The 25,219-nt window shown below is 39.1% G+C and overlaps 1 protein-coding gene across 12 annotated transcripts in view; it reads left to right on the plus strand.

Moving 5' to 3' along the window:
- The window catches only part of elavl4 (ELAV like neuron-specific RNA binding protein 4), a 79,216-nt gene that overhangs the window by 44,638 nt on the left and 9,359 nt on the right, over positions 1–25,219 (plus strand). For all 12 annotated transcript variants that reach the window (XM_061738222.1, XM_061738224.1, XM_061738225.1 and 9 more), the window contains 3 exons: positions 2,038–2,141; positions 5,166–5,319; positions 19,102–19,327. In XM_061738222.1, the coding sequence (XP_061594206.1) occupies positions 2,038–2,141; positions 5,166–5,319; positions 19,102–19,327 (484 nt within the window). The remainder of the gene's footprint in view (positions 1–2,037; positions 2,142–5,165; positions 5,320–19,101; positions 19,328–25,219) is intronic.

Consider the following 25,219-nt stretch of genomic DNA (forward strand, 5'->3'; position numbering starts at 1 on the left):
CTACCTCGGTCTACCCTCATCTCCTGCTCACCTGGGGAATGATGCCAGCCCTCGAGCCTCAATCCCAACTTCTTCCTTCCAGTTTTAGAGTCGGTTAGATTTGCCAGGAAAAAGGAGTGAAGAAGAAGTGGGTGGGGGCCTCAGCAACATGCCTATTTGAACCCAAGGTCCACATGTATAGACCATAGACACACTACTAAACTTTACACACATGCAAATATAATGTGAACACGGCAGCTGCTGAGTACCACATTCATCCGTGCTGTTTAAATCAAATTCAGTACACTTCTATGTTTGTTTTTAGACTTTAATTAATTCCCAAGTCCTGTGTGTACCACCCTGGCTTCCATAAACACACACACACACACGCATACACACAGACACACAACTATATAGACACATGTTAAACTGTTTCAGCATCCTCAGTTTAGCCCCATTTGGCTGCCTGGACAGCTCCACGAGTGCTGAGCGTCTCAGTACCATTATGCACCAACCTGTCCATCTTGTTGGCCGTGCATGAGTGCTCTTTGCGAGCACCTTCTGATAGGTGACCTCACATTTTCTTTGTGGACGATGAGAAGGAGGCATGAGGAGTGTTCAGGGAAAGTGGGAGGTTTGAATCAGAGAGGTAGTAAATGCGATAGAGGAGCATTACAAGTACCAGGTACTCATCTGGAGTTTCTGTTTAAATTGAATAGAGGAACAGAACAATGACCATTAGGAAAACTGTTTTGGTATTTAGTGTGCTGCTTTTGGACACTCTTGCTTTATTCGAAACACTTCATTGTTAACAAAAAAACAAAGAGAGCGCCAAAAATGATGCCTTCATGAGTTATTTTTAATCTGTCAAACTTAACACCTGATGTCAGCCCACAGTCAGAAATGAAAAGGGCAGTGACGGGAGAGTGTGTATTAAAAAAGAAAAAAGCAGTAGTTTTCCAGGATGGCAGGTTTTTAATTAACAATAGTATCTGATAATCCACAGTTAATCCAGAGAAGAGGGAATAGAAGAGAGGAGGGAAGAAGAGAAAGTCATCAGCTGTTTGATGTTGGGACTACAAGTCCCTCTGCTGGCCCTTCCCCTGCTTGTCTCTGAGCTGGTCTACACTGTCATATCCATGGCCCAAACGTATTTATTTAGTTAAAAAGCAAGCTCCATATTTTGTCTCTGGCAAACCGCTGTCTGTTCTGATTAGGGTGAATATGTGCGTGTCCCTCTTCTTAAACTGCCTGGGATTCTTTGTGTGTGGCGTTAGTGGATAGGGGCTGTTTGTTGAAAACCAGCAGACTAAAGGCCTTGATGGCTGTGGGCGTCCGCTTAAAGTCCTAAGCCTGTTGAAAGGCTTGATCCACTGGGGAAACACTGGGAGTTGTCAGGCCTGCTCCTCTCTCAAAGAGAGTCCGCTATCTAAAAACACTCTGAGCTCAGAGAGAAATGGGGGTGGATTATTTATTTATTTATTTATTTATGCCACAGCTGCAAAGATATAAAGAAATAATGTTTGCATTTGCTGTAACACTTTTGAGTTTCGCTCATAAATTGGGCAATTATGGAAATTCAAGTGATCATATTTTTCAAGAAACTCAGTGTATGTGCTCCAAAATCAACATGAACAAGCAATCAGTGCTGACGATTTTGAGGACTAAAAATCTGGTTATTTCCTTGTTAAGAAACAGTGATACTTTGACATGAAGCATCAAAAGCACATGTTGGTGTTTCCTTATACATGATGTTTTTATGCCTTTATTTTATTCACAAAGAGTCACTGTGATATTTCAAGTAATGATGAGCTTACAGGAATGTTTCAGGGAACAGTGTGTGTGTTGTCTAAGAGGTATATGTGGATGGGGGTTAGGAATGCATTTTATTTTTCAGTTTAATAACACACAGTGTTAAACAAAGAATCATCAAACAATATGATATATTACTGAATGGTCTAGATATAACCGTCGTCATTAGAAATATGGTACATATGCAGTATTGTACAAATCAACATAACTGAATCCAAACCCAACTTTTCTTTTTGTCTTCTTCAGGTCAAAGTCTGGGTTACGGCTTTGTCAACTACATTGACCCAAAGGATGCAGAGAAAGCCATCAACACATTAAATGGACTTAGACTTCAGACCAAAACAATCAAGGTAATCAAAACCTCATTCATTTGTATCCGCATAAAAAGAACAGGTGAAAGTTATAGAAGAATCACTTGGGAAAAAAAATCTATGTACCATGTATTTAAAAAGTTATGAAAGTCAAGTTAAATTATAGGGCTTCTCTCCTCTGTTCGCGATCCCTTTTAGATTGCGACGCTGTTATTGAATACACTTGAGAGCAAAATTGGATCAATGCCCATGAGCTGGGAAAATAAAGAAATTTAAAAAAAATACCATCTACATGGAGGAGACATTAAAAAGCTTCTGAATATGGTTGATATGCTAATTGCTTTTTAAAATGTCAAATTGTAAAGGTGAAATTATATAGATATCACTTAGTGAAAGGGAAGAAACACGTCAATCAACCTGTTTTCTAACATAACTAATGGCTCTGTTATAGCATTTAAATGGTGTGACTAATGCTCAGGCTTAGTTGTGGTTGTTAAGGAGGTACGGTGGAAATATCACTGCCTGTACTGCAGCGTCTTCCACCCAAATGCGTTTTAAAAACTTTAAAACATGCTTGTGTGAACCTGTTTTTTGCAGATGTTTCACAGCAATGCATCAATCATTCGTTGTCATCCTCTCTGCTTGCCACTTGTTTATGTTTTTTTTGGTGTTAAGCTGGGATGTAATCTGTTGCTCTATGGCAGTAACTGGATTGCCCCTTTCTATCATATGTTTTAATCTGGACTAGTCCAGTCTAATGTAGTCTAATAGGATGAGATTATCCTGTTTGCAGGGAGAATCCCCTGGAGATTTTGCAATTCCCTAGACAGCATAAATTGTCTGGTTTGGCCTTGATTCAGCACAGTATTCTACTACTGGCCTAACATCAGTGTTTGTCCAGTATAATGTAGGACCCATAAGGGTTTGATGCGTGTGTTAGGGGCTTTGGCTCAATGTGAATATTTCCACACAACATGCAGTATCACTAAAAGCTAAGATCAGACGCATTAAACAGAGACGTATGTGTGCGAGAGCACATATTAGCATTAATTCAGCTCAATTTACGAACATTTTACTCAATGTCAACTCAAAAACATATGTTTCACATTGTAAGTTATTACATTAGAAAAACTATTATCTCTTTCTAAATAAACATTTTTAAAATATGTTTTCATGCATTACCTTTGTCTATAATAGCAATTTTTTTGGTTGTTATAACCATACTCTGTCTCTGTACAGTAATTTTGAGTTTGAACACAGTCAAGCTAAAAGCTTTGGGTAGTGAAGCATGCAAATGCCATCTGGTGGCCGGAAAAGCCTAGAAATGTAGAGTTACAACATGCATGTGTGAAGAATACTGAAAGGCCAACTTGCAAACTCCATTCGATATATCTAGTGCACAGCAGCCAACATGGAGAGATAAGTTAATATACGCCTCGTTCATTGTTTGAAAATGGAAGAAGGTTAAGGTTATTCACACAGTGTCTGAGTGCACAGATTTTCTCTTTCATAGTTTTATGACACAATAGGTGGCCTAAGGTTGTTTCTGAGATAAAGGCAGTGTTTCATGAAACCGGAGATAACACAGCATCTCTGTCTGACGCTATCACACTTACACACTTCATTCCTTCCCTCCCACGACCCTCTTTCCTTTCGTTCTCGCTCCCCAACAGACTGAAAACCCTAAAGGTAACAAGGTAAATTTAAAGGCACCGCAATAATTCTAAAATTAAGTTTGTCAGTTAGTCATTCTTTCATGTCTCACCCTCCCCGCTACCTGCTGCTGCCGCTCTTATGAACAAACACTTGGCCTGGAGATTCACATTTTCTCAGCCAACGTGTCTCTCCAAAGTGTCTTACACTTGGATTCGCTGCTGCGGTCTCCTCCATCGTGACACCTCCAATTTTGTCAGCAGTCGTGTGCGATGCTGCTTCTCCCTCAGAGGTGCAAGGGAAACGGCATACCAAAGGTGCAAGGAGATCACAGTATCACATCTGCACACGATCTGACTCACATTTTCCATTTGTGAACATTTTAATCTTCACACTTACGTTTTTCTAACTTTTCCTGCACGTGAACCTCACACTCACACATGCAGCAGACATGAAGCACACCGCACTTGTACACAATGCTCTCACAACTCGAGGAGCTGTTGATGGATTAGACATCTGGAGTTGTCTGAAAAGGGGAGAAAATGAAGGAGAGCTGTACGGTGAAGAAAGAAGAGAAGCAGAAAAGAGACAAAGTCTGGAAAGGTTTAGAGAAGCAGTACGCAGGAATGAAGCAGATGTGAAATAACCAGGCAGCGAAAAGGGAAGAGAGCTGCAAAGAGGAAGGCAGAGGAGCTGAGCAGATAGGCTGAAAAGGAAAATGTGTGAAAGCAAAGCAAGACATGGGGAAAGCCAGCTGTTTCCAATCCCGTTCTCTCACAACAAACATGATTTCCATGCTGTTGCTCAAAGAGTCGACTGCATATCCACGATAATATGCCTGACTTTAACCTTATTTGATGACTTATGTCTCCACTTGTCAGAAGTAATGAAAGTACTGGAAAGGAAAGCTGCTTCAGTCAGCAGCAGTAGTAATGGGATTTATGCAACATTCACTGCTCCAAAATTGGGTCTTCAAGTTAACATGATGTTGTGGAAGTTCAGTGGTTGAGAACATCTGATGGGAGCTGCAAAGCACATTATGATCAGTTCCTGCCATGTGCACCATTAGTGACTATATTCACACGTAGATTCAAAGAAAAATCTGAATCACTGAAAATGTCCTTTCCTATCTTCAATGACAAGCAACTGTGTAAAACCCATAGTATTATCTCTCCAGTCTTTAGAGCAGCAAAATCTTTTGCTAACAACTATAATCCCCATGGCAAGAAAGAAAAATACAGTTTGGTTTCGTCCCTGTGGATCTAATGATTCACAACACTTAGACAAAAGCCCTGAATGTCTTACACTAATAATTATCTTGATTAGATTTTAACCACCCATGATTTGAATGTGTAATAGTCAATGGATCCATGATTGATTTATGTGAATGCTGCTTCTTCTGCTTCCAAGGTGTCGTATGCGCGACCCAGCTCAGCCTCGATTCGTGATGCTAACTTGTACGTGAGCGGCCTGCCCAAGACTATGACCCAGAAGGAGCTGGAGCAGCTCTTCTCCCAATACGGACGCATCATCACCTCCCGTATCCTCGTCGACCAGGTCACAGGTATCCATGGGGCAGTGCCTCCTTTATCTCACACATAAGGCACACATCAGACCAGCTCATTTTCACATTATGGCTTTCAGACTCTTGAATGGAAGTGAGTTCTTTAGGGGTATGTAGCTTTTTATTTTATTTTTGAAGTTAATTCGTGTTAAATTTTGTGTTTAATCTTACTTGATTTCTAACATTAACATAACACAAAAATAAATACAGTCCCCTAAATCCACAAAATCTCTATAGGGCAGACAAAAGTGTTGTGTTTGTGCGCTTAATATATTGCTTAGAGTGTGTTTATTATGTTAATTGGTAGTTGATCCCAAATAGAAAAAATAAAAATTAGCAAAGACAGGACACACTGTAATTTTTGAAAACGAGTAGTTGAGGACAGTCAAAGTTACTTGAAATATAATAAATCATTATTTATGAGTCAAAAGGTTGTCTAATGCAGAGCAAATCAATAAAACACTAAAAATGAAATCCAATAAAAGTATTAAAATAAGTACTATTATACTGTTTTTCTACATTGTCTAGACCATTACTACTTATCTTGTTTGTTTTGATTCCCAACTTGTATTAATATTGTGGCTTGTGTCTGGTCACTTGAATACTAAGGCCTGGAATGTATTTGCAGTTAACAACATGTACGTGAATGCATCATGGCTGCCATGCATATCCTCCAGTCGTTAGGCACATCAGCCCTGCATGTCCTTGAAAAGAAATTGACATGTAATATACACTTGACATCTAGAGGCGCTAGAGTAAGCAGGTTCAGTAGTTGACCTGTCAGAAAGCTCTGCAGTCTGCTGCATCTGACCAAGCGCCAACCATCTTACTTCCACATTGATGCTCATGCTGAACTAAGTTTCGTTGCAGTTTTTCGACTGACCACTAGAGGCTGGCTGCAAAAGTGAGTCAATCTCCATGACCTCCATGTTAAAATGTCCAACTTTAGAGCAGAAATAAACTGTCTTAGTGTCAATCGTTTGGTTTCACATACATGACAAATCTGAGGTGTGTGAATGTTCTGGTACTGCGACAGGAGAGTTTTTATAAAGCATTGAATTTATTTCTTATATGACTGATTGACAGACGGCTCAGTCAATGGCTAGCCGTTATCACTTCCTTATCTGTAATCGCCATGCTGCTATGTTTAGCGAAGCATGAAGAAGTAACCAGCCGTTTGTATGGACCCAGCGGCTAAACGCAGTGGCCATTTTTTTTTTTTATTTCACCATTGAATCAATATGTTAAATGGCATATCCTGCTGTAATTGACTGACGGCAGCTCTGTAGATATTTCGGTGAGATTCGGCTGAAGGAGCTGGGAGCAAAGCTAACTTTGATTGACATACGGTGGGTGTGTTTCCATTAGTTTCCGACTCATTATGGCTGCACCCTGCGTGACAAAAAAGAGGCTTCAAAATCAGTCTTCACAAACCAATGGGTCACATGACCTAGTTCTTCATCCATACATGTACACAGTCTATGCATCTGATGGATGTGTGATATTAAACAAGGGGAGACATCTGATTATGCAATGAGTCCAGAAGTGAGTTGGTGGATTTTGTTGTGGCTGCAGAGCAGAGGCATGAAGACCTGGAAGATTGCGATGAAGCAAACTCTGACCAGAGAAGGGGCAGCATCATGAGTGAAGTCAGCAGGAAGATGATTGATCTGAATGGAATGGATGTGCAATGTCAGTTAAATGCCACCGGATTGACATTCTCAAAGTATTCATGTGTTTTGGCGACTGCTTGTCAATGGCCAAATCGAGCTAAAGACATTCGGGGACCATCACTGACTTGCTGGTCATCATCCCTCTGCTCTGCAGCCAAACAACAACCACTAACTCATCTTTTTTCTTCCCACAAATATATAATTCCATTGACCATAAAATGTCTCATTTCTCTTCTTGATTTTGCTGAAAGTCATATTGATTGATCCTCTTCTCTTTAGTTTTTGAGATGAAATCATACATGGTCAACTAACCCACTTCTGCTACCCCCCATAATGTTTTGTGGTTCTTCGGTTGCCCATACTAAAAAGAAAAACCCTCCTCTTCTAACGGTGTTTCCATGTTGTATACTGTACAAGTGGAAGCCACCTGTATCACGCGTACTGCCTGCGTTGTATTGAACCAAGAAACGTTCACAATGCAGCTAGTTGTGTACACAAGAGAGAGCGAATGATTGGACAAACTAAGTATATCCCAGGCTTAAGGAATTAGATGGCACTCAGCCTTTAATGCTGAAAACATTTAAAAGACACATTGGAAAAAGAGCAGTTTCTCTGCAAAGAAATCATATCCTGGTTATTTTGGGAAATTTGGGAAAGTTTTGTTCAGTTTGGGTCCAGTTTCTTGTGACAACTGCCGCTGGATCCAGTGGTATTTAGACAATAACAGAGTTTTTCTGATGTATTAACCTTATACACAATCACAACAGATTTGAAATAATTCTGTCAAGATGGGATCAAAGTATAGACCTTCAGTTTGGATTTAAAAGGCCTTGAAAAAGTATGGCATATACTATTTTGGAATTAAAGCTGTTTAAGCTCGGCTTATCTCAGGTTTAGGTTCTTATATGGCATTTGTCCCCTGTACATTGGGCTATAGGGTTTAACAAGTTATAGCAGAACATACAAACACACAAAAACATATGTTATGAGTTTCATTATTTATTTGAAGTATTTAAAATATAATATAAGACATAGTAGTGACAGCTTGAAAAGCTCATCTTTGTGCAACTAGAACGCATTGTGTTAAGTTTTTTCATTCATGACATTCGGCCCAAGCCTCGAAACTACAAATATGAGAGGGGACTGACATGAGTCTACAAAGTGAAGTGGATGGCAGGGGAATAGCTCTTTTTCTTAAGATAGACATAGAAGTCTTTAGCTCACGTCATCTAAATGTGTCTGCATGGCGTATCTTTACAACCGTTACAATCCACTTTCATCCAACTTAGCTCTTTGTTCACATCCTGCTTCCCCTCATCTCCTCTTCTTCCCATGTCTTTTTCATTTACGCCCTCTCTTACTCTTTATTTTCTTCTCCTCTTCTATTCCCCTCTGTTCCTTTGCAGTGTGTACAGACAGGCATGCATTTCACAGCCAGCAGTGATTTATTCAGGCAAATGAGTGTCGCTTAGAGCATGCTCTTTCTCTGCTTCATCAGTACACATTGCTATAACACAGGAGCAGGTTGAAGCCTGTAGGCACACACACACACACACACACACACACACACACACACACACACACACACACACACACACACACACACACACACACACACACACACACACACACACACACACACACACACACACACACACACACACACACAAGTGTTGAAATTGATCTAATAGACATGCTGGAGGGGTTTTTCTGCAATACAAAAGGCTGATGTGATTCATTCCTGTGTTTTGGACGTAGTGAAATAAGTAATAGAGCATGTGCATTTTGCAGTTTGTGCCTCTTGTTGTTTATGCCATAAAAAAAATTACATGCTACTGTGTGATTACTTTTGAGTTGCTCTCTTGTTGTTCTTTTTTCTAGTTTTTTACTTATCTAGAATAAACTACTTCTACTCTACTCTAAAATGACCTGGTGAGGTCACTCAGTGCTTTGCTGGATAATATTTTGTGGCTACTAGACCTTGACTATATGACTGAAATCAACATGTTTCCCCCTTTATTAGTAGATATGAAAGTATGCTGAGAACACATTATAAAAGTTGTATAAATTGACATACTTTAGCAGAGAAGTTCACCCTGAAAGGTAAGTTTTGGGTAGTAGAGATGTCTGCTTTCTTTAAAATATAACGGGACAGGGAAAGTCAGATTATACTCTGTTTAAAAACATTGAAAATGCTTACCATGCGCTGGATTCAGATTTGCAAAGAAAGGGATGGCTCAAGACATTGAGCCATCCCTGTATGTCAAGTGTGTCAAACATGCTGCAGAGACTGTTATTGTACGAGCATGTAAGGCTGGTAACAGAACAAGATCACTGATGTTTGCTGGTGATTTGATTGCTTAGTTCATTGTCAACGTGACAGACGTAGCAACGTGAAGTATATAAGTATATAAAGTTATATACAAAGTATATAAAGTTATAATCTCTGCTCATATTAAGCCAAATGCTACAAAACTGATAGGACGGAGCAACACAGTGCAGCTGGATAATGACCCTAGATACACTGCAAAAGCAACTTCCGACTTTTTTAAGGCGATAAAATGCAATATTCATCAAGCCCAAGCACAGAAGGTTTTTTTAGTTACTAAAAGCAGAAATACCCACAAACAGGCAGCAACTGAATGTACTGAAAAGCATCTCCTGGGAGGAAACTCCAAATTTAGTGATGGGCACCAGATTTGAGACAGCATGCAAAGAATCTTCATCCAAGGATGAAAAATGATGGTTATATTTAAAGACATCCTATTATTTATACTTTGGAGCTCTTTAAAAAAAGGTTAATTTGAAAACAACTACCCAGTACAAATGTTTCACTCATACATATGTAATCCTGAAGTGAAAAGCATCTAGGATATAACAATAGAAGTAATACTTAAAGAAAGGAAATGAAAATATTTAATTAATGGCAACTATTTTATATTGTGAAGCGCTGCATAATCTAATTAATTTGCAAATACAAAATAGCACTTTCATTTATTTTTAAATGTAACGCTGCAATGTCATTATGATTTAATAATTAGTTTGTAGTTTAAATGGGTTTAATTGACTAGAAGAAAATGCCCCAGGAAAATGCAAAAACATTACTGTGGTTTAGGAACACACTATTCCTCACCCTGTTTACATGGTTTTAATCAGTGAAAACAGTATACCAAATAAAATTGAACACCAGACCTAACTTTTTCCATCTTCTACATGATGGTTTGTAAAATGTGCTTTTGTTTTTTCAAAAAAGGTAGCATCAACATCACTCCCATAAAACCATCCTTTACTTTTTTTTTCACTGAAAATTACAATTTCCTGGAATTTCTCCATGCATAAAAACAAATATTCTTCAATAGTAGCTGGAATACAATCTGGCATGCACCGTAAAATTTATATTGGGCAGTGCATACACAGCGCAGGAGCTGTTTTTCAGCGTAGTAACAGCATACTACACTAATTGCCATCCACAGGACTACCTTGGCCACCTGCCTCAGTACTGAAATACACACACATGTACATGCAGACACACCAACAAAAATAATGTGAGAGAGGGTTGTTCTGCAAGGCGCCCCCAGAGGGCTGAGGATCAGCAGGAGAAATGTTAATGATTAATTAGATGTTAGAGTTGCTGGTGATTAAAAATATGGAGGACTTTAGAGCAGCTCTGAGAGTAGTATGCTGCCATCATTGACTCATGTTTCTTTTCTTATGACACTGTACAGACACAAGAAGAAAAAAAACACCCACACATTTACTGCCATTTAGAGAGAAATATTTTTACCTAAAATGTAATCACAAAATGAGAAGTAGATGAATAGTGAGTCTTTTTTTTGTTGTTGTTTTGCTTCAGACAGATTTGGAGTTCTGTTAACATTACACGCCCACAAGATGGCCTAAAATCTGCTATTATGTCTTGTCAGTCTTTTTTTTTTTTGGCCCCTTATTTATTGGATAAGCAACTTCATCAGTGTCTAAAATTGAATTCACTCTGGGATTAGCTCTTCCTAAAAAAGCTTTGGGCTGATTTGACATCCACCCTTCTATCTCCATAGAAAAGAAATAGACTTCATGGACTTGAGTGAGACAGACAGAAATACATACTGACAGGAGTACTTGAGAAAGTTGTTGAAATAACTGATGCTCTTCAGTGGCCACGGGCAGATGGGCTGATGATCCACAGCTCCTGCTCTGCTGAAGTGGGAATATGGTGTCTGTTCTCTAAATGACCTCCTTATCAACAGGATGCACCCTGCAGTTACTCTTCTGTTTGTGAAGACAGGAAGAAACTTAAAATACATCACTGTTAGATTCATTCATTGTCAGAGGCAGCTGAAACAGAATCAACTAAAACTGCCAAATTGCCCCAGAGACTCAGAGAGCAAACAGAACATCGACTTGACAAGGGTATCTCCCCATCTCTTTCTCAACTGCTCTCTCCCATCCTCTGAGTATTGATTGCCCCAGTATGGATGAGCATATTTTATCTCTTCATCAGTGCAAACAGTGTCAGGGTTTCTCCCCTGTCTTCCACTTTAACCTTCAGGAAAGTATTTAGATAGTGATTTTTTTTTTTTTTTACAGCTGGTTTAGGATTGCGTCAATTTGAAACTGACATAATATCGGAGATAGCTTTGGATCAATACCTGGCTATTCTCAGTTCTTCCTCCTCGACCTGTATTCAAACAGAGGTCAATTCTTAGGTGATCAGTGACTATAAATATAATCAATTCAGAGGCATGGCTTCTAAAAACTACAACTCTAATGTGAATCTAAACTGCTATTCATTGACCGATGTGGTGATGCTACTGCTAGAGCAACGCTGGATAAGGCTTTTTTTTTTAATTTCTCAGTGCAAATAATCCTCCTCAAGGAAAACTGTTTTGTTTTATTTTTATCCTGATTTTCTCCCATTTTTTCACCCAGTGCTCCTACCTTTTTCACCAGACAGGGTGGGGCTTCTCTGGCCGGACGTAGCGCGTGGAAGGATAAAGGATAGCGTTATTCCGGCCCATCTGGTGCCCGCTGGCCAGAGGGGGTATTGTATAGCTCAGGACCGCTACATGCAGCAAAAACATGCAGCAGCCCAGGACTGCTGCATGTTTTTGTGAGGGTAGCTCACATTAGCTACCCAAGGGAACATGGGGAGAACATGCAAAACCCCACACAGAAAGACCCTTTCGCCAACCCCACCCAGGGTGTGGGTGCTGAAGTCATGGGGGAACTCACAGCGTCCCAGGCGAGAATTTAACCCAGGACTTCTAGCTGTGAGATGGCTGCACTACCAGCTGCGCCACCATGCCCCCCAGGAAAATTTGTTTTTAACTACTGGAGATCTTCTTCCGGTCATTGCCACTCAAAGATTATAACTATCCCGAAATTGTCCCATCACAATATTATGTGGAACTTTTCCAAGCAAAATTGCAATTCAAATTTGGATGTGCTGTATATAAATAAATGAGATGAAGTTGATGAGACAAAAATTGAATTTGTCATGTTTTTATTATCTGGATTAAATTGGAGCTAAAGTAATATTTAAAAAAAGTGTGACTCCCATCCTTACTGTAGGTAAAAACCAGACAAAATGACTTGTACTCCCATCCCAACTGTCTTTGAAACATGTTGTTTGCATTAGATTAAAAATTATTATCTAATTTCAAAAAGTAATTAATTTCAATATACCATGTTACCCTTCTACTGTTTAGAGATGAATATAGGGTTTTAATGATGTATAAATAGCTGCATTCTGCTCTTACTTACCTTTCATATTTTGTACCAACAATCTTTGATAGTGTGGTTGTAGTCTTAAATTTGGCTGGCAGGAACTGCCCATGGTTAAACCAGTTCATTGTCTGCATTATTTATGGGCAGCTGATATTCAAGCCCATTTTTAAGACAAGGACCGGTAATGGTTGGTTTACAGAACAGTTATGCAGCACTGTTTAGCATAAATTATATGTAAAAGATTTTTTTTTTTAAACGCACATCAAGTTCTTCCTTTTATGCTTGGGTTGAGTCTTTCTCTATTTGTTTTGTTTTTTTTTCAGTTTTTCTCCGCAAGCCTTTTAAACAACAATTATAGACAATTCTTTTCTCATTTATTTTGCACCTGCCTGGAACAGCAAACAGCATGAAAAATATATAGTTTGCATGTGTGTGCTCCAACAACAAGGAGGCTTAATACAGTAAGAAACTGCAGACTTAAAACCATGTATTTGTCCTGCTGCCACTGGAATCAGTGTCAGAAATGTTGTGCAGCATTTTGTTTTCTTTTAAGGTGAGATCACATCCCTCTCACTGATGCAACATTGACAACAATTAAATGGAACTATTTGTCTCTCCTTCCAGCTTTGCACCACACCCTCTGTACTGTATAGAAAAATATCAAAATAAAATGCATCTTGCCATTGGGCAAATGCCACATTATTGAATTGAATATGACATCACGCAGTGTTCCTGTTGTCTGTCTGGGCAAGTAGTAGAGAATAAAACAGTCAAGGTAATACAAGTGGATGGATGCTCCCTCTAGATGGAATGACTCATAGTATCATTTCACATCTCCTTCCCTTTCGTTTTCCTTCTGTAATCTTTAGAGTGCAATCTATTTCTGTGATAGCCAACACACATGTGCTCACAAACTACATACGCATACACCAGACAGATGGTTCTAGCTATGCTCTGACAGAGGCTAAAACACAGGGCACCTCCACTCTTCAAAGTCTCTTTGCCTCTCCTCTCATTGCTTTTTCAAATGCCATCTGCAGGCACACTAATGTTACTTAAAACAAGGACATTGCATTTTCCTGCTTCTAATTAAAAACTAGTAGGAAGAGGGTTTCTTTCTCCCACTGCCATATTATAAATCCTTTGCAAAGGCAAGTCTAATCACTTGATACAGTTGGCATGCTGTATTTCCTCAAGTAAAAGATAAAAGGATGTGAGATGAAACAGCAGAATACCCAAAAACAACAACATTTTGCTTATATATACATGCATAATGCATGTGCCTGTCTTGTTGAATGTGTCGGCCTGCTTGCAAGAATACAGTGCACTAAATTGATGAAACTCTGTGTGTTTGTGTTTGAGATGGAGACAGGCGGTTTGTGTGTTTCATTACCCAGCAGCCAGGTTTCTCACCTCTCTTTTTTTCTGGATTCTCAGAGGAGCAGTCATTTCTCTTTGTCACTCAGTCAGTGTTTGGGGAAATGATAGTGGGTTTAAGAAAAAAGAGTGGCTTTGTTTGGGAAGGAGCAAGCAAGAATAGCACTGTTTCCTTTCATCATCATCCGTTTTACTCTCACCTCCTAACATCCTCTCCTATCACCTTTTCTTCTTTTGTCCTGTCCTTCCCTACTCCCCAAACTCCACTCTTTCCATTTCTCCACTTCTTTTCAGCCTTGCTCACCTCCAGCCCCCCCACCCTCTCTCCTTCTGATTCCCCCACCGCAGACTGAGGCGGAGTGTTATTATTAAGGCGGCCAATGTGCCTGTCGGTGTATGTTGGAGAGAGATAAGCACAGGTAGAGAGAGTTACATAAGCCTCTGTTGATTACTGTAGAGAAGAAGGAGACCAGAAGAAGAGAGTGAGAAAGGGAAAGAGTGAGTGAGAAAGACAGAAAGCTGTACCTTAGTAAGTACATTGTGCTCTAATGTTCCTCGTATGGCTGGCTGGAGTTTGATAAGTAGGCCCAGACTTTTGGACTGGTTTAAAGGACAGTATTTATGTTGGATTTCCTAGAATGGTGATTTACTTTATAGATCGTCTTTTTCATCACATTTTTAAGAGAAAACTGTAGTTTGTATTTTGGGGTAATAAACCTTCAATGTCTCAGAGCCATTTAAAAAACCTAAATGATGCAAACTGTTTGCACTGACTTGTTCCTTTTACAATGATACATGTGGAATATAGTTTATTTTTATACAAATCACAGGTTATTGCTGTCACTTTTTGTAAATATGAAGCTTAAATGAACGTATAACGCATTCATTATTATCAATTCAAATAAAAGCCTCTGGTGAGGTGTCAGGGGTCTGGTTGTATGTTGTGCTCTTGCTTCCCTGCTAAGGAAACAGATGAGTCTCTGTATTTGTCACGTCGGCATATTGTTTCTCATTGCTGCTCCTCAAATACCACTGTGGTGCATATTTTACATGTTTCTGTGCTCCAAGTCACCTGGCTCCTATTAATGGGTCAGGAGCAGACTCGTGCAAACCTTGATAACAACCTGATGAGTGTATACATCAATCAATTATTGGAGCAGGGAAACAACTAGAACATGCAGGGCAGTGATCCCAAAGGCCAGAATAGAGAAAAACTGCTCTAAGGCAGATACTTGGACCAAAAAAAAAAAAAAACTACAGAAAACCTTTGCTTTGCCACAATGTGGATGTCAAAGTACTTGCACATACTAAATCCTACTTCATTTAACATATTTATTATCAGCTCAGAATGACTCTCTTCACTATTGTGCTCAATTCTTTAAGTCCCACTGCAACTGTAAGCCCCTTTAAAACTCACTATTGTTTCTAAACACTTTTTTTTCAAGTTTTTGTCTTAAAAATAACCTCTAAAGAACTTCAAATGATCTGAGTATGACTGTACACCTTGGACTTCCTTGAGTGAATGAGCCTATCTGTAAATACGCAATTTTTATTGTAGCCTAATCTCCACTCACCACCAGATGACGGGGGAATTGTCCATCGTCTCCAACCCTCACATATGTGCAGTGACCAGTTATATTCAATATGCTGAATCAATCCTGTAGTAGAAAGAAATAGCATTACAGAGCTGGTGGGAGGGTTGAAAACCAGTATGTTAAAAGTAAACATATTTAAAATCTATGAGAAGAGCATGGTATGATGCAAACGTAATCCTCTAGCAAACTTATGATGGAATGTATTTGAAAGTAGTGACAAACCTGCTCTTACAGTGCAATGATTTGATTGAAAACACAGTGAATGTGCTTAACACATCATTGTGATGCTTGTTGAGCTTTAGTGATACACATACATACAGTATTAAGTAATACATGGTTTAATGTGTCCGTATTTCTAACCTAAACAATTTCTACATGTGAATTATTAGACTTATTTTCACCTTACTGGGTCTGGCAAAAAGAAAAAAAAGGAAAAAAAGGTCTGTTCTGTCTCACAGCCTGAAGTTGTTGCTTTTCCTGAAAGTGGTGTACTTTCATTCTAAGTCAGTTTGTTACATAAGCCTGTAATAAACACAAATTAACACAAAATGCAGGAGTGGAACATGATCAGACTTGGCACAAAGTCTTGTTTCCACTGCCACCTCATCTCTCATCTTCTCACAATGTTGTTGTACAACAAGAAGGACCAGAACGCAGGGACATGGAACTCTTTAATGTCTTTTAATAAACCCTCATGGTGTAAACAATACCATACTGTTTCTGATAGTCATGGGCATACCAGTCCCCCTTTTCACACTTTGTTCTCAATAGCACCTCTTCAAGTCACTGCGTAAGTGCGTGCATGTGTGTCCTTGTACCAGGCCTTCATTTGTATGCCAAACATTTTTCTGGAGACCCTCCAGCAAAAACCAGCTTAGGAGGAGCTCAAGGCCAAACAAGTGTGAGGATTAGAGGACGAAATAGAGTCCACTCTTCTCCACTCTCGTCACTGTGAAAAAAGCAAATACTTTGTGCTCTCCACTTCCTTAACCACCACTGAGGTGCCCTTGAGCAAGTCTCTTTCAGAAGTAGGTTGTTGTGAAAGAGGGCTGACTCCAAATATCAATGTGCATTATTGTGCCGCTACAGTGTTCAGTGTCTATTAAAACTCTAAGTACTTACAAATGTCCTTTACCAATGGCATTTAATGTCCCAATATATCTCCAGAAACACAGCAATTACCTTTATTTTACCTCAAATTTTCCAAGTACATGGAAAATACCATAATAAATAAAGAAAACGGTTTGAACAGCAGTGGTTGTTGTGTGCATTCTGTAGATCCCATTAGAATTGTTATTTTTCTGCCTCTGACAAGCTAATTAAAATGTACAGGCACAGAGTTGGCAAGACGAAGGAAATTGTGAAAACTTGTCACGGGAGAGAGAGCAATAGAAATTGAAAAATGTTAATGAAACAGAATAATTTACACAGTTAATGATATCATCTAAAAGCTGGAATAGAAAATGCAGCGGTTTAGTCATTGTCATGGCAGTGCGGGTGGTCGGTGAAGACCCTGAAGTAAAAGATTTGGGTCTGACTCCTAAAGTCAGGCTCTTGTTGATTCTAAATATACAAAATTGGTGTTTATATTTTTTAATTGAATAAATTATGTAAGGAAAACAATGAAAAACGCAGTTTAATAAAATAGTTTTTTATTTTTTGGTGCTTTTTTGTTTGCTTGTGGTTCTGCTGCATGAAGAGACTGGTCACAATTTACAGTAACTGTGTTTGAAAGATACCGAAGCTTAAAACGTCAAACTATATACAGGAAAAGCAGGAAAAAAGAAAACTTGTGCTGCCAAATTTAGTTTACCTTTACTTTTAGCAGTCTCACATGTAGCCAAGTACTTCTATCGCTGCATAGCGTTGTAATAAGCCATAAGTGTGTCAGCATCAGCACTGATGCCGACTACAGTTTGCTTAAGTAAGAACACTTTCGCCAGTCTTCCAGATTAACCATGCATCTTAAAACTGATATCCAAGGCATTGTTTTTCCCTTGTTAACACCCCTTCATTCTGCTAAGAGGTTAGAGAAACTGTAAATTGTTGTTGTCTGAACCTGCAGATGTCTGTCAAAGCTGATGAAAATATTCCTGGATCAATCTTTTGATCTGGCTCAAAACTAAAAGTAAATCACCTCTAACCCCACTTGTCGTAGTCCATGCAAGTCTGTCCATAATTGTTATAGATAGATAGGCAGGTAGGTACTTTATTAATCTCGTAAGAGAAATTGTTTAATTATAACTTGAACTGGTAAATTTACTGATTCTATGCTGTTTTGGGTTTTTTTTGGGGGGGGGTTCTTTGGTGGGGGAAACCTGACCCCCAAAACACTAGAAAACGAATTATAATGTTTAACACTAGACTTGTGAAATATTTTCAAATAATGCTTTTCCGTCAGAGTGTTTTGGGTTTTTTTATGATGCAACTTGGCAAGAAAGCACATAATGCGGTTGTACTTTTGTCTCACTGGGAAAAAGACAGTAAAAAACGGAAGTAAGATGGTCAAGGTGATTCTCTGATTTAGAATTAACTGGAGTCAAAACCAAAAAAGAAAAGCCAATGGGAGGTGTATATATAAAAATATGAGTAATCATGAAAAAAAAAAGTGGAATAACCATAAAGACTGACTTTTAAGTGTGAGAAAGAGACTGCACACAATGATGCTCAAACACAACCTTTCCTTCTTTCTTACTGCCTCACTTTTATTCAGCCTCAGTCACACAGACATGCCTGTGCACACACAGTATTATGTAAATAGTCTCTTTGGCAGAGTGCTGCTGTCACTGAACGAGCATCCTCTGGGCCATCCAGGCAGCCTCATTAAAACGAGGCACAGCAGCCATTAATAGGTGCCAGTGTGCATGTACTCACATCCACTCACATTCATACGTATACAATCAATAACACACACAAAGCATTCACAGACACCAATAAAGGAACTCCCAGCAAGCACATTGCTAGATTTTCCTCTTAGCTGGGAGTCAAAAAATGTCTCCAAGGAAACGGATCAAATGTCACTGAGAACAATGCATGAACAGTGTGTGGTGACTATGATGGCATAAAACAAAAAAGATTGGACTCTGTGGCTTAAAAATGGGGTATTATGCTGTACTGCAGATAATTCTAGACTATATGATATCATATTTGTTTCATTTGCTTGTTTTAAAACCTTGAAATCTTTTAATGTGTACGTGTATGTTTTTAACATTGCATCAGCTTCTGTTTTTGGAATAGAAGAAAAAAAATTTGAATGAATTTCCTGCCATGTATTAAGCTGGAAAATATCACGTGATGTCATTTCACATGCAAAACAAAGAACATGTAGTACAAACCAGCACAGAGTAAATATTCTGTCTAAAACCCGTGAAGTAAAAGGAGCTCTTGTCTGTTATGATCTTCTGGCCCCGCAGGTGGCTCCCGAGGCGTGGGCTTCATCCGCTTCGATAAGAGGATAGAGGCTGAGGAGGCCATCAAGGGCCTGAATGGTCAGAAGCCATCGGGCGCCGCTGAGCCCATCACAGTCAAGTTTGCCAACAACCCCAGTCAGAAGACAAGCCAAGCCCTTCTGTCACAACTCTACCAGTCCCCCAATCGCCGTTACCCAGGCCCCCTTCACCACCAGGCTCAGAGGTTCAGGTGAGTATATCAGCACAAGTAAATGCAAAAAAAACTCATGAAGGGAAAGGATTAGGGCCGTGTTCTCACAGCAGATTCACCTTGTAACATATTAAGATGCCCAACCAAAATTCCCAAATGAAGTAGAACGGCTGGCCTACTGTCATTTTGAAATCAGTCTTACTAATATAAAATAGCTTTGAAAAGCTTGTGTAAGCAGCTTTTTCTTTTGTTCTAAAGTTTTGAAATGAGGACCCATTTCAGACGCCCTTGGCTCTGAAATCAAAACTGTTTCTTAGTGTGTCTCATCTTTCCAGTGAAATGACTCACTACTGTAACAACATTAGCGATGGAAAAACTCTATTCTTTCAACAGTCACACTGTTGTACAAGAAGGGCATTTGATTTTTGTAAATTAAAATAAGCAAAGATCCAAACTTTTTAAATCCTTCATTGTAAATAATTGTTAACTGCCATGAAAGTAAAAAAAAAAACAAAACAAACATTACTGCTCAGAGGCAAAGTTAAAATAACTTGTGAGGTGATGGCCAAGGCACTGAAGCGTTTCTTCCTCATTTTTATCTCATTTGCAAAAATAGATGTTTTTATAAAGGTTTTTATAAATGAAGCACAAAGTTAACACAGGATACTGTTAACAATAGGATTCTGTCACCTGTGTGTGGCAAACTCCACATTGATGTGAAAATTGTATTTGATAATATTAAAATGCAGCCAAAGTGTATTCATTTGGAGACTTATCAAACAGTAGTAAGCTGTGCGCAGTATCAGACTGTGAAGTCGTGATGAGATTTTATGTCTCCAGGGTAAAAAAAAAAAAAAAAAAAGCCAAACAGAAGTGATCAGTTTCAAACTTCACATCAATTATTCTCAGTCACCACGTCTGCTTAAGCAGTGGGCCTGAATAGGAAAACATTTGCACTAAATCCAATTTATAAGTTGTTCAAACCAAGGAAATAACGCCTACACGTGGAGAGCATGACTCATCGTATTGTCTGTGTTACAGCAGTGATGCAGCTTTTTTTCTTCTGTGAACTGTCATTTCTCCAAATACATCCTCTGTTTGAACAACAGCTGTGAGCTCTGCACCTGGTCCAGGTGTCAGATAAACCCGCGAGGGCTCTGGGTGGCTCTGCCCACATTAGAGAGGAACTGTTCATAAGAGACTGTGGGGTTCTGTCGTTCACAACTACACGTCCCCTCATTTCATCTTGTTGCCATCATGTTTATGCTTCTCAGTATACCCCTTGCATTACCATCCTAGATTATTTAGCAAATTATTTGATGTTTTAAATTCACTTAACAAAAGAAAGGTTGATATAGGGTCAAATTTTGCTGCTCTGTATCCAAGCAATCTTCTTTTGTAATCAATGTTTTTGCGCATATTAGTTATCGTCACATGATGTCATCACTAAATGTTTTATTTATACAATTAATAGTTGCCACTGTTATAAGACAACCTACATAGTAATTTGCTGCCACTCCTAAATGACACACATGCCCCTTTTTAAGCTATAAGGTTACAAAACAGCCATTGATTGGCCTGCATACTGTTTGACAACATGATTATTTCACCTCAACTACCGAAATATGTCCGAAACAAGCACTTGTATGTGTTTCGTTCCATCATCAGATCCAACTGTAATCTTTCAGAAGTGGAGACAGAATATGTGCTATACAATTTTTGCTGTATTTCACTAACACTAAGCTGGTTGAGCTGTTTACTCTCCTTCAAAGTCAGAGCTTGGAAGGTATTTTTCTTGTGGAGCGGCTTCCCTGGTGTGACACCTGAGCGATGTAGCGTGGCTGCGTGTCTGTGATACGCCAAGCCAATTTACAGGCTCCGCAGGAGAGCTGTCACTTCTCATCAAAACTCACAACCACAGGACACTTCCTCACTGTGTCCCTGTGCTCCTACTCTCTGCTCCCGAGCCCTTCACTGAAACCTCAACACTTAAGAAGTTAGAAATGTGCTGAATGTGCACTGCTTCTCTTTTTGCTGAATTTTTCAGGTAAAAGTGAGAGAAAGCATTTTTCCCCAATCCAGCATTTTAATTTGTAAGACCTCTTCAATGGTTTACTCTATTTAAAGTTTACAAGTTTCATTAGGGAATAAATATAAATATACAAATGAATTGATAATGTGCATCTAAAACAGCTGAACTTAAATGAGAATAAAACCTATTAGCAACTGTAAAAGTCAGACAACTACCTGCCTTACCTAAGGCATAGGCATACTGTGACACCAGTTAACGTTAATGCACTTATAGGGTCCCTCTCCAAGAAAGCAAACATAATCGACTCGAGCACAATATCCCAAGCCCTGGATCCCAGCTTGTTTCTGTTCCTTTCAGTCATTAAGTAATGGTAGTAATTAGCAAATTAGCCTTATTATATCTAGCATAGGAGCCAGTTTTAGTTTAACAGATTTTGTTTTAAAAACAAAAACAAAAAAACAACCACCCATTCCTAAACACCCAAAGCCTTTTGCGTGCATTGAAGGAAGGGGGAAGCACAAAAGCCCTGCTGTTTGTATCAAGCTTGGAAAGGCAGTGTAAAGAGCTGGCAGCGTGTTTGCTCGGTGAGCTTGCGTCATTGTACGTCTGCACATATGTAAGAGAAAAAGGGATAGAGAGAGTGTTAGCGGCAGGTTGTTTTGCTGTGGCCCAACAGCCTGGCGGCCAGCAGATGTCTTGGTGCTGCTGGGCCTGGGGGTGGCTTTCCTCCGGGCATCCTCAATTGACTCATTTACCCACAAAGCAGAATGCTTGTTCCCGTCCAATGTAATGGGCTAATTACTGTTTTAATAATGTCGGATATCCTTCTCACCACTGCAGTTCTTTGTTTTCAGCCGGCTTTCATTATATATGGTAATTCTAAGTGAGCAAACTGCTTCTATGCGAGCATACTCTTCCCACGTAATGTTATTAGTGGGTCTATAAATGAGCCAGAGAAATTGTGTAAACTGTAGAAAAAGGTTATGGAGAATATAACCAATTAGTCTCTACAAAGTGACTTTATTAATATATGAGTTCCTATTTAACATTTACAGCTCAAGTAAGTTTCTTAAGTTATTACATTAGTAATTTACAATCTACAACTAAGATAATTTTTTAAAGCATGTTTTAACAATTCACTTCGGTCCTGCTACATAAGACATAGATGTCAGTAGGATTTCTGATTCAAAGGATACTTTACTATAATCATGGAGCATCCCTGTGCTTAAATACTCCTGATAAAAAATCAGAAATGGGCAATTAAAAATCTATCTGCAGTCACTAACACAAATAGTTTGAAGGATATTTTGGATTATGAAAAAAGTATTTATCGTAATGTATGCAAAATGGTCCTACTTATCTGCATATACCCCCTTTACTGATGGAGTTTGGATACAATTCTTGAAGAACCACTCCAAATAATGTTAGTGTTAAATACTGACTTGTTCTTCCCTCTTTAGCAGCAATAACTGCTTCAATAAATGTGTCAAGAATAATGCTAGAGGCTACATACGTGTTCAACTTTGTTTACATCTGAGGACTGTGGAGGCCAAATAGTTCACATCATTGTTCTGCTCTTTATGCTAGTTTTTAACTGTAACTATAGTCATCTCTGAATTATCGTCTTTGAACTGGGAAAATGTTGTTCACCCAAAACTGACCTTTGTCATGCATACAAGTACAGGACCAAGAAAATTCTGCAATAACCAAGCTATATCACAGAACTGCCTCCACATGTTGCAGTTTGATTCAAGCAACCAGGATTGACGGCCTCTTTTGGCCATGTTTCATCCGTGAATGTATCCTAAATAAGGAAAAGGTCTTAACAATATGTCAAACAGAGTGTCATACTTAAGTCTGATCTGTTGTTCGTTTCCTTTTGGTTTTTAGATCATTTTACATGTTGTTTCACATGATGTTGGATAAAAAAATGTTTAGCAATGACAGCCCTTTTTCGGTCGATGCTTGGTTTGTATTGGTTTGTCACTGCAGATGGTTGTTAATTGCTCTCTCAACATAGGCATAAGCATGAATAATTATGCGGTCTCCGTTACAAAGTTTCACCTTCCTGTGTTACGCTTTCCTGGAACTAGATTTTTCTTGTACGCCAGCGTACACCAGTAATGTCCAGCAGAGTCCGTTATGAGGCACTTAACTCTAGTTAAGTTAACTAAGCTCCGGCCATGCAGCCTGACAATTTTCTCAGTTATACAGATGCACAAAACAAACCCTCTACAGAAATACCTTGAGGATTAGTTATTTATGTAAAACTGTTTTGATATATAATACCTGATTCATTTTTCTCTGTCTAACCCTTTTTTCTGATCAAAAAGAAATGCAACACTTTATCCTGTAATGACAATCACTCACTAAGGCACACAGAGGGCATTGTGAGCGTTAACATCTATATCAATCAGTTGTGTTTGGTGCATTGACAAGAGGAATCACTCCTCATTGGCTCAGAGGTGTAGGTGGGTCTACAACCACAGGAGCACAATGTCATGACTGATGATAACATCACTGCAATGTCGACTAATCATATTCTCACATAGGTGCAAACCAGCTTAGCATAACCAGGATCATTACGTATTCCATCAGCCAGTTGATCTTATATCTTTAAAGCAACATACACAGAATAGGAGCCTGGGTAGTTCTGTTATTGAAACATTTTTTTTAAATAAGCTTTTACAGTTTTATTAAATTGTTTGGTAAATATATGCTTTTTGTCAAGGAAAATGTTAGCAAAAAACACAAAACTTGTTGACTGAAAGTGATAAGGAGAAACAACCCTGACAGTTGAGTCAAAGTCAGAGAGTTTAGTGTTTTCAAGAGGAACGGGGCATCACCAGGCAGCTGTTGCTCAATAAGCCATGGACTCTGTCCATTAGGCCAGAGGAGTTAATAAGACATGAAACAGGCCAGACCCAAGTGAGGAATGAAGGTCATTGAGTCACCAAGCAGATTGCATCCATCCACCAGGGCCAACATTTCTTACAGCCCACATGCTTCTGAAGCCCAGCATACAGACACAAGCTATAATTTCCCTTACTGACTGCAGTGGCTGGAGCTTGCAGGCTGAAATTATTTTGAAACCAGAACATCTCCCAAAAGCTAACCCTTTTAGACTGACTAACACTCGGTTTATTCCAACCGACCCATTAGCACTTAACAATTTGACCCTGACCACAAAGACAAACATTCACAATTTCATGGCTAGTTTAACATTCGGTTGTTTTTGTTGTTCCACATCATAGAAAACCTGGTAATCATCATCACCTCTCTCACTCACCACCATTCAAATGTCAAACCATTACACTGACAGAACTCTGGATCATTTCCTGTCACCTCAGGTGTTCACTCAACTGAGTTAACACAAATTAAAAACCATAGAAATATACAAATAAATAAATAATTAGAAATAATTTCATTTACCTCCATCTTAAAGCAACAGTGTGGTGGCATACACAGTGTGGATACCTACATGCAGCTTCCTGCATGTAAAATAAGACAATGATTTGTATCCGTGTAGCATTGTGGCTGGATTGTCATTGTAATAAAGCCTGGTACAATGCTATGTTCACACCCTGCCTGACATTAGTGCTCTGTGTGTAATTTCAATGCTAAACTAAGGTTACTCCACTGCTGTAGTATTTTATTAAAATAAAATGGTCGCACCTACAGTAACATCAGCATTCCTGCAACACTCTGCTCTGGCATTAAAACATGCAGGGCGATGCTACAGCTTATGAAAGAGTAAAGCAGGTGGCTGTGCAAGTGCAGCCCGTACTGTTGTACTGTAGATTTGTTAACTTATGATAGTATTTATCTTGTGGGGCTCCTCAGTGTAATGGACCAACAATAGATGAGTTTGTTTGTTCATGAGTGAGGAGGACCATGCA

The sequence above is a fragment of the Cololabis saira genome, chromosome 13, assembly GCF_033807715.1.
Source record: "Cololabis saira isolate AMF1-May2022 chromosome 13, fColSai1.1, whole genome shotgun sequence".
NCBI classification, from domain to species: Eukaryota; Metazoa; Chordata; class Actinopteri; order Beloniformes; family Belonidae; genus Cololabis; species Cololabis saira.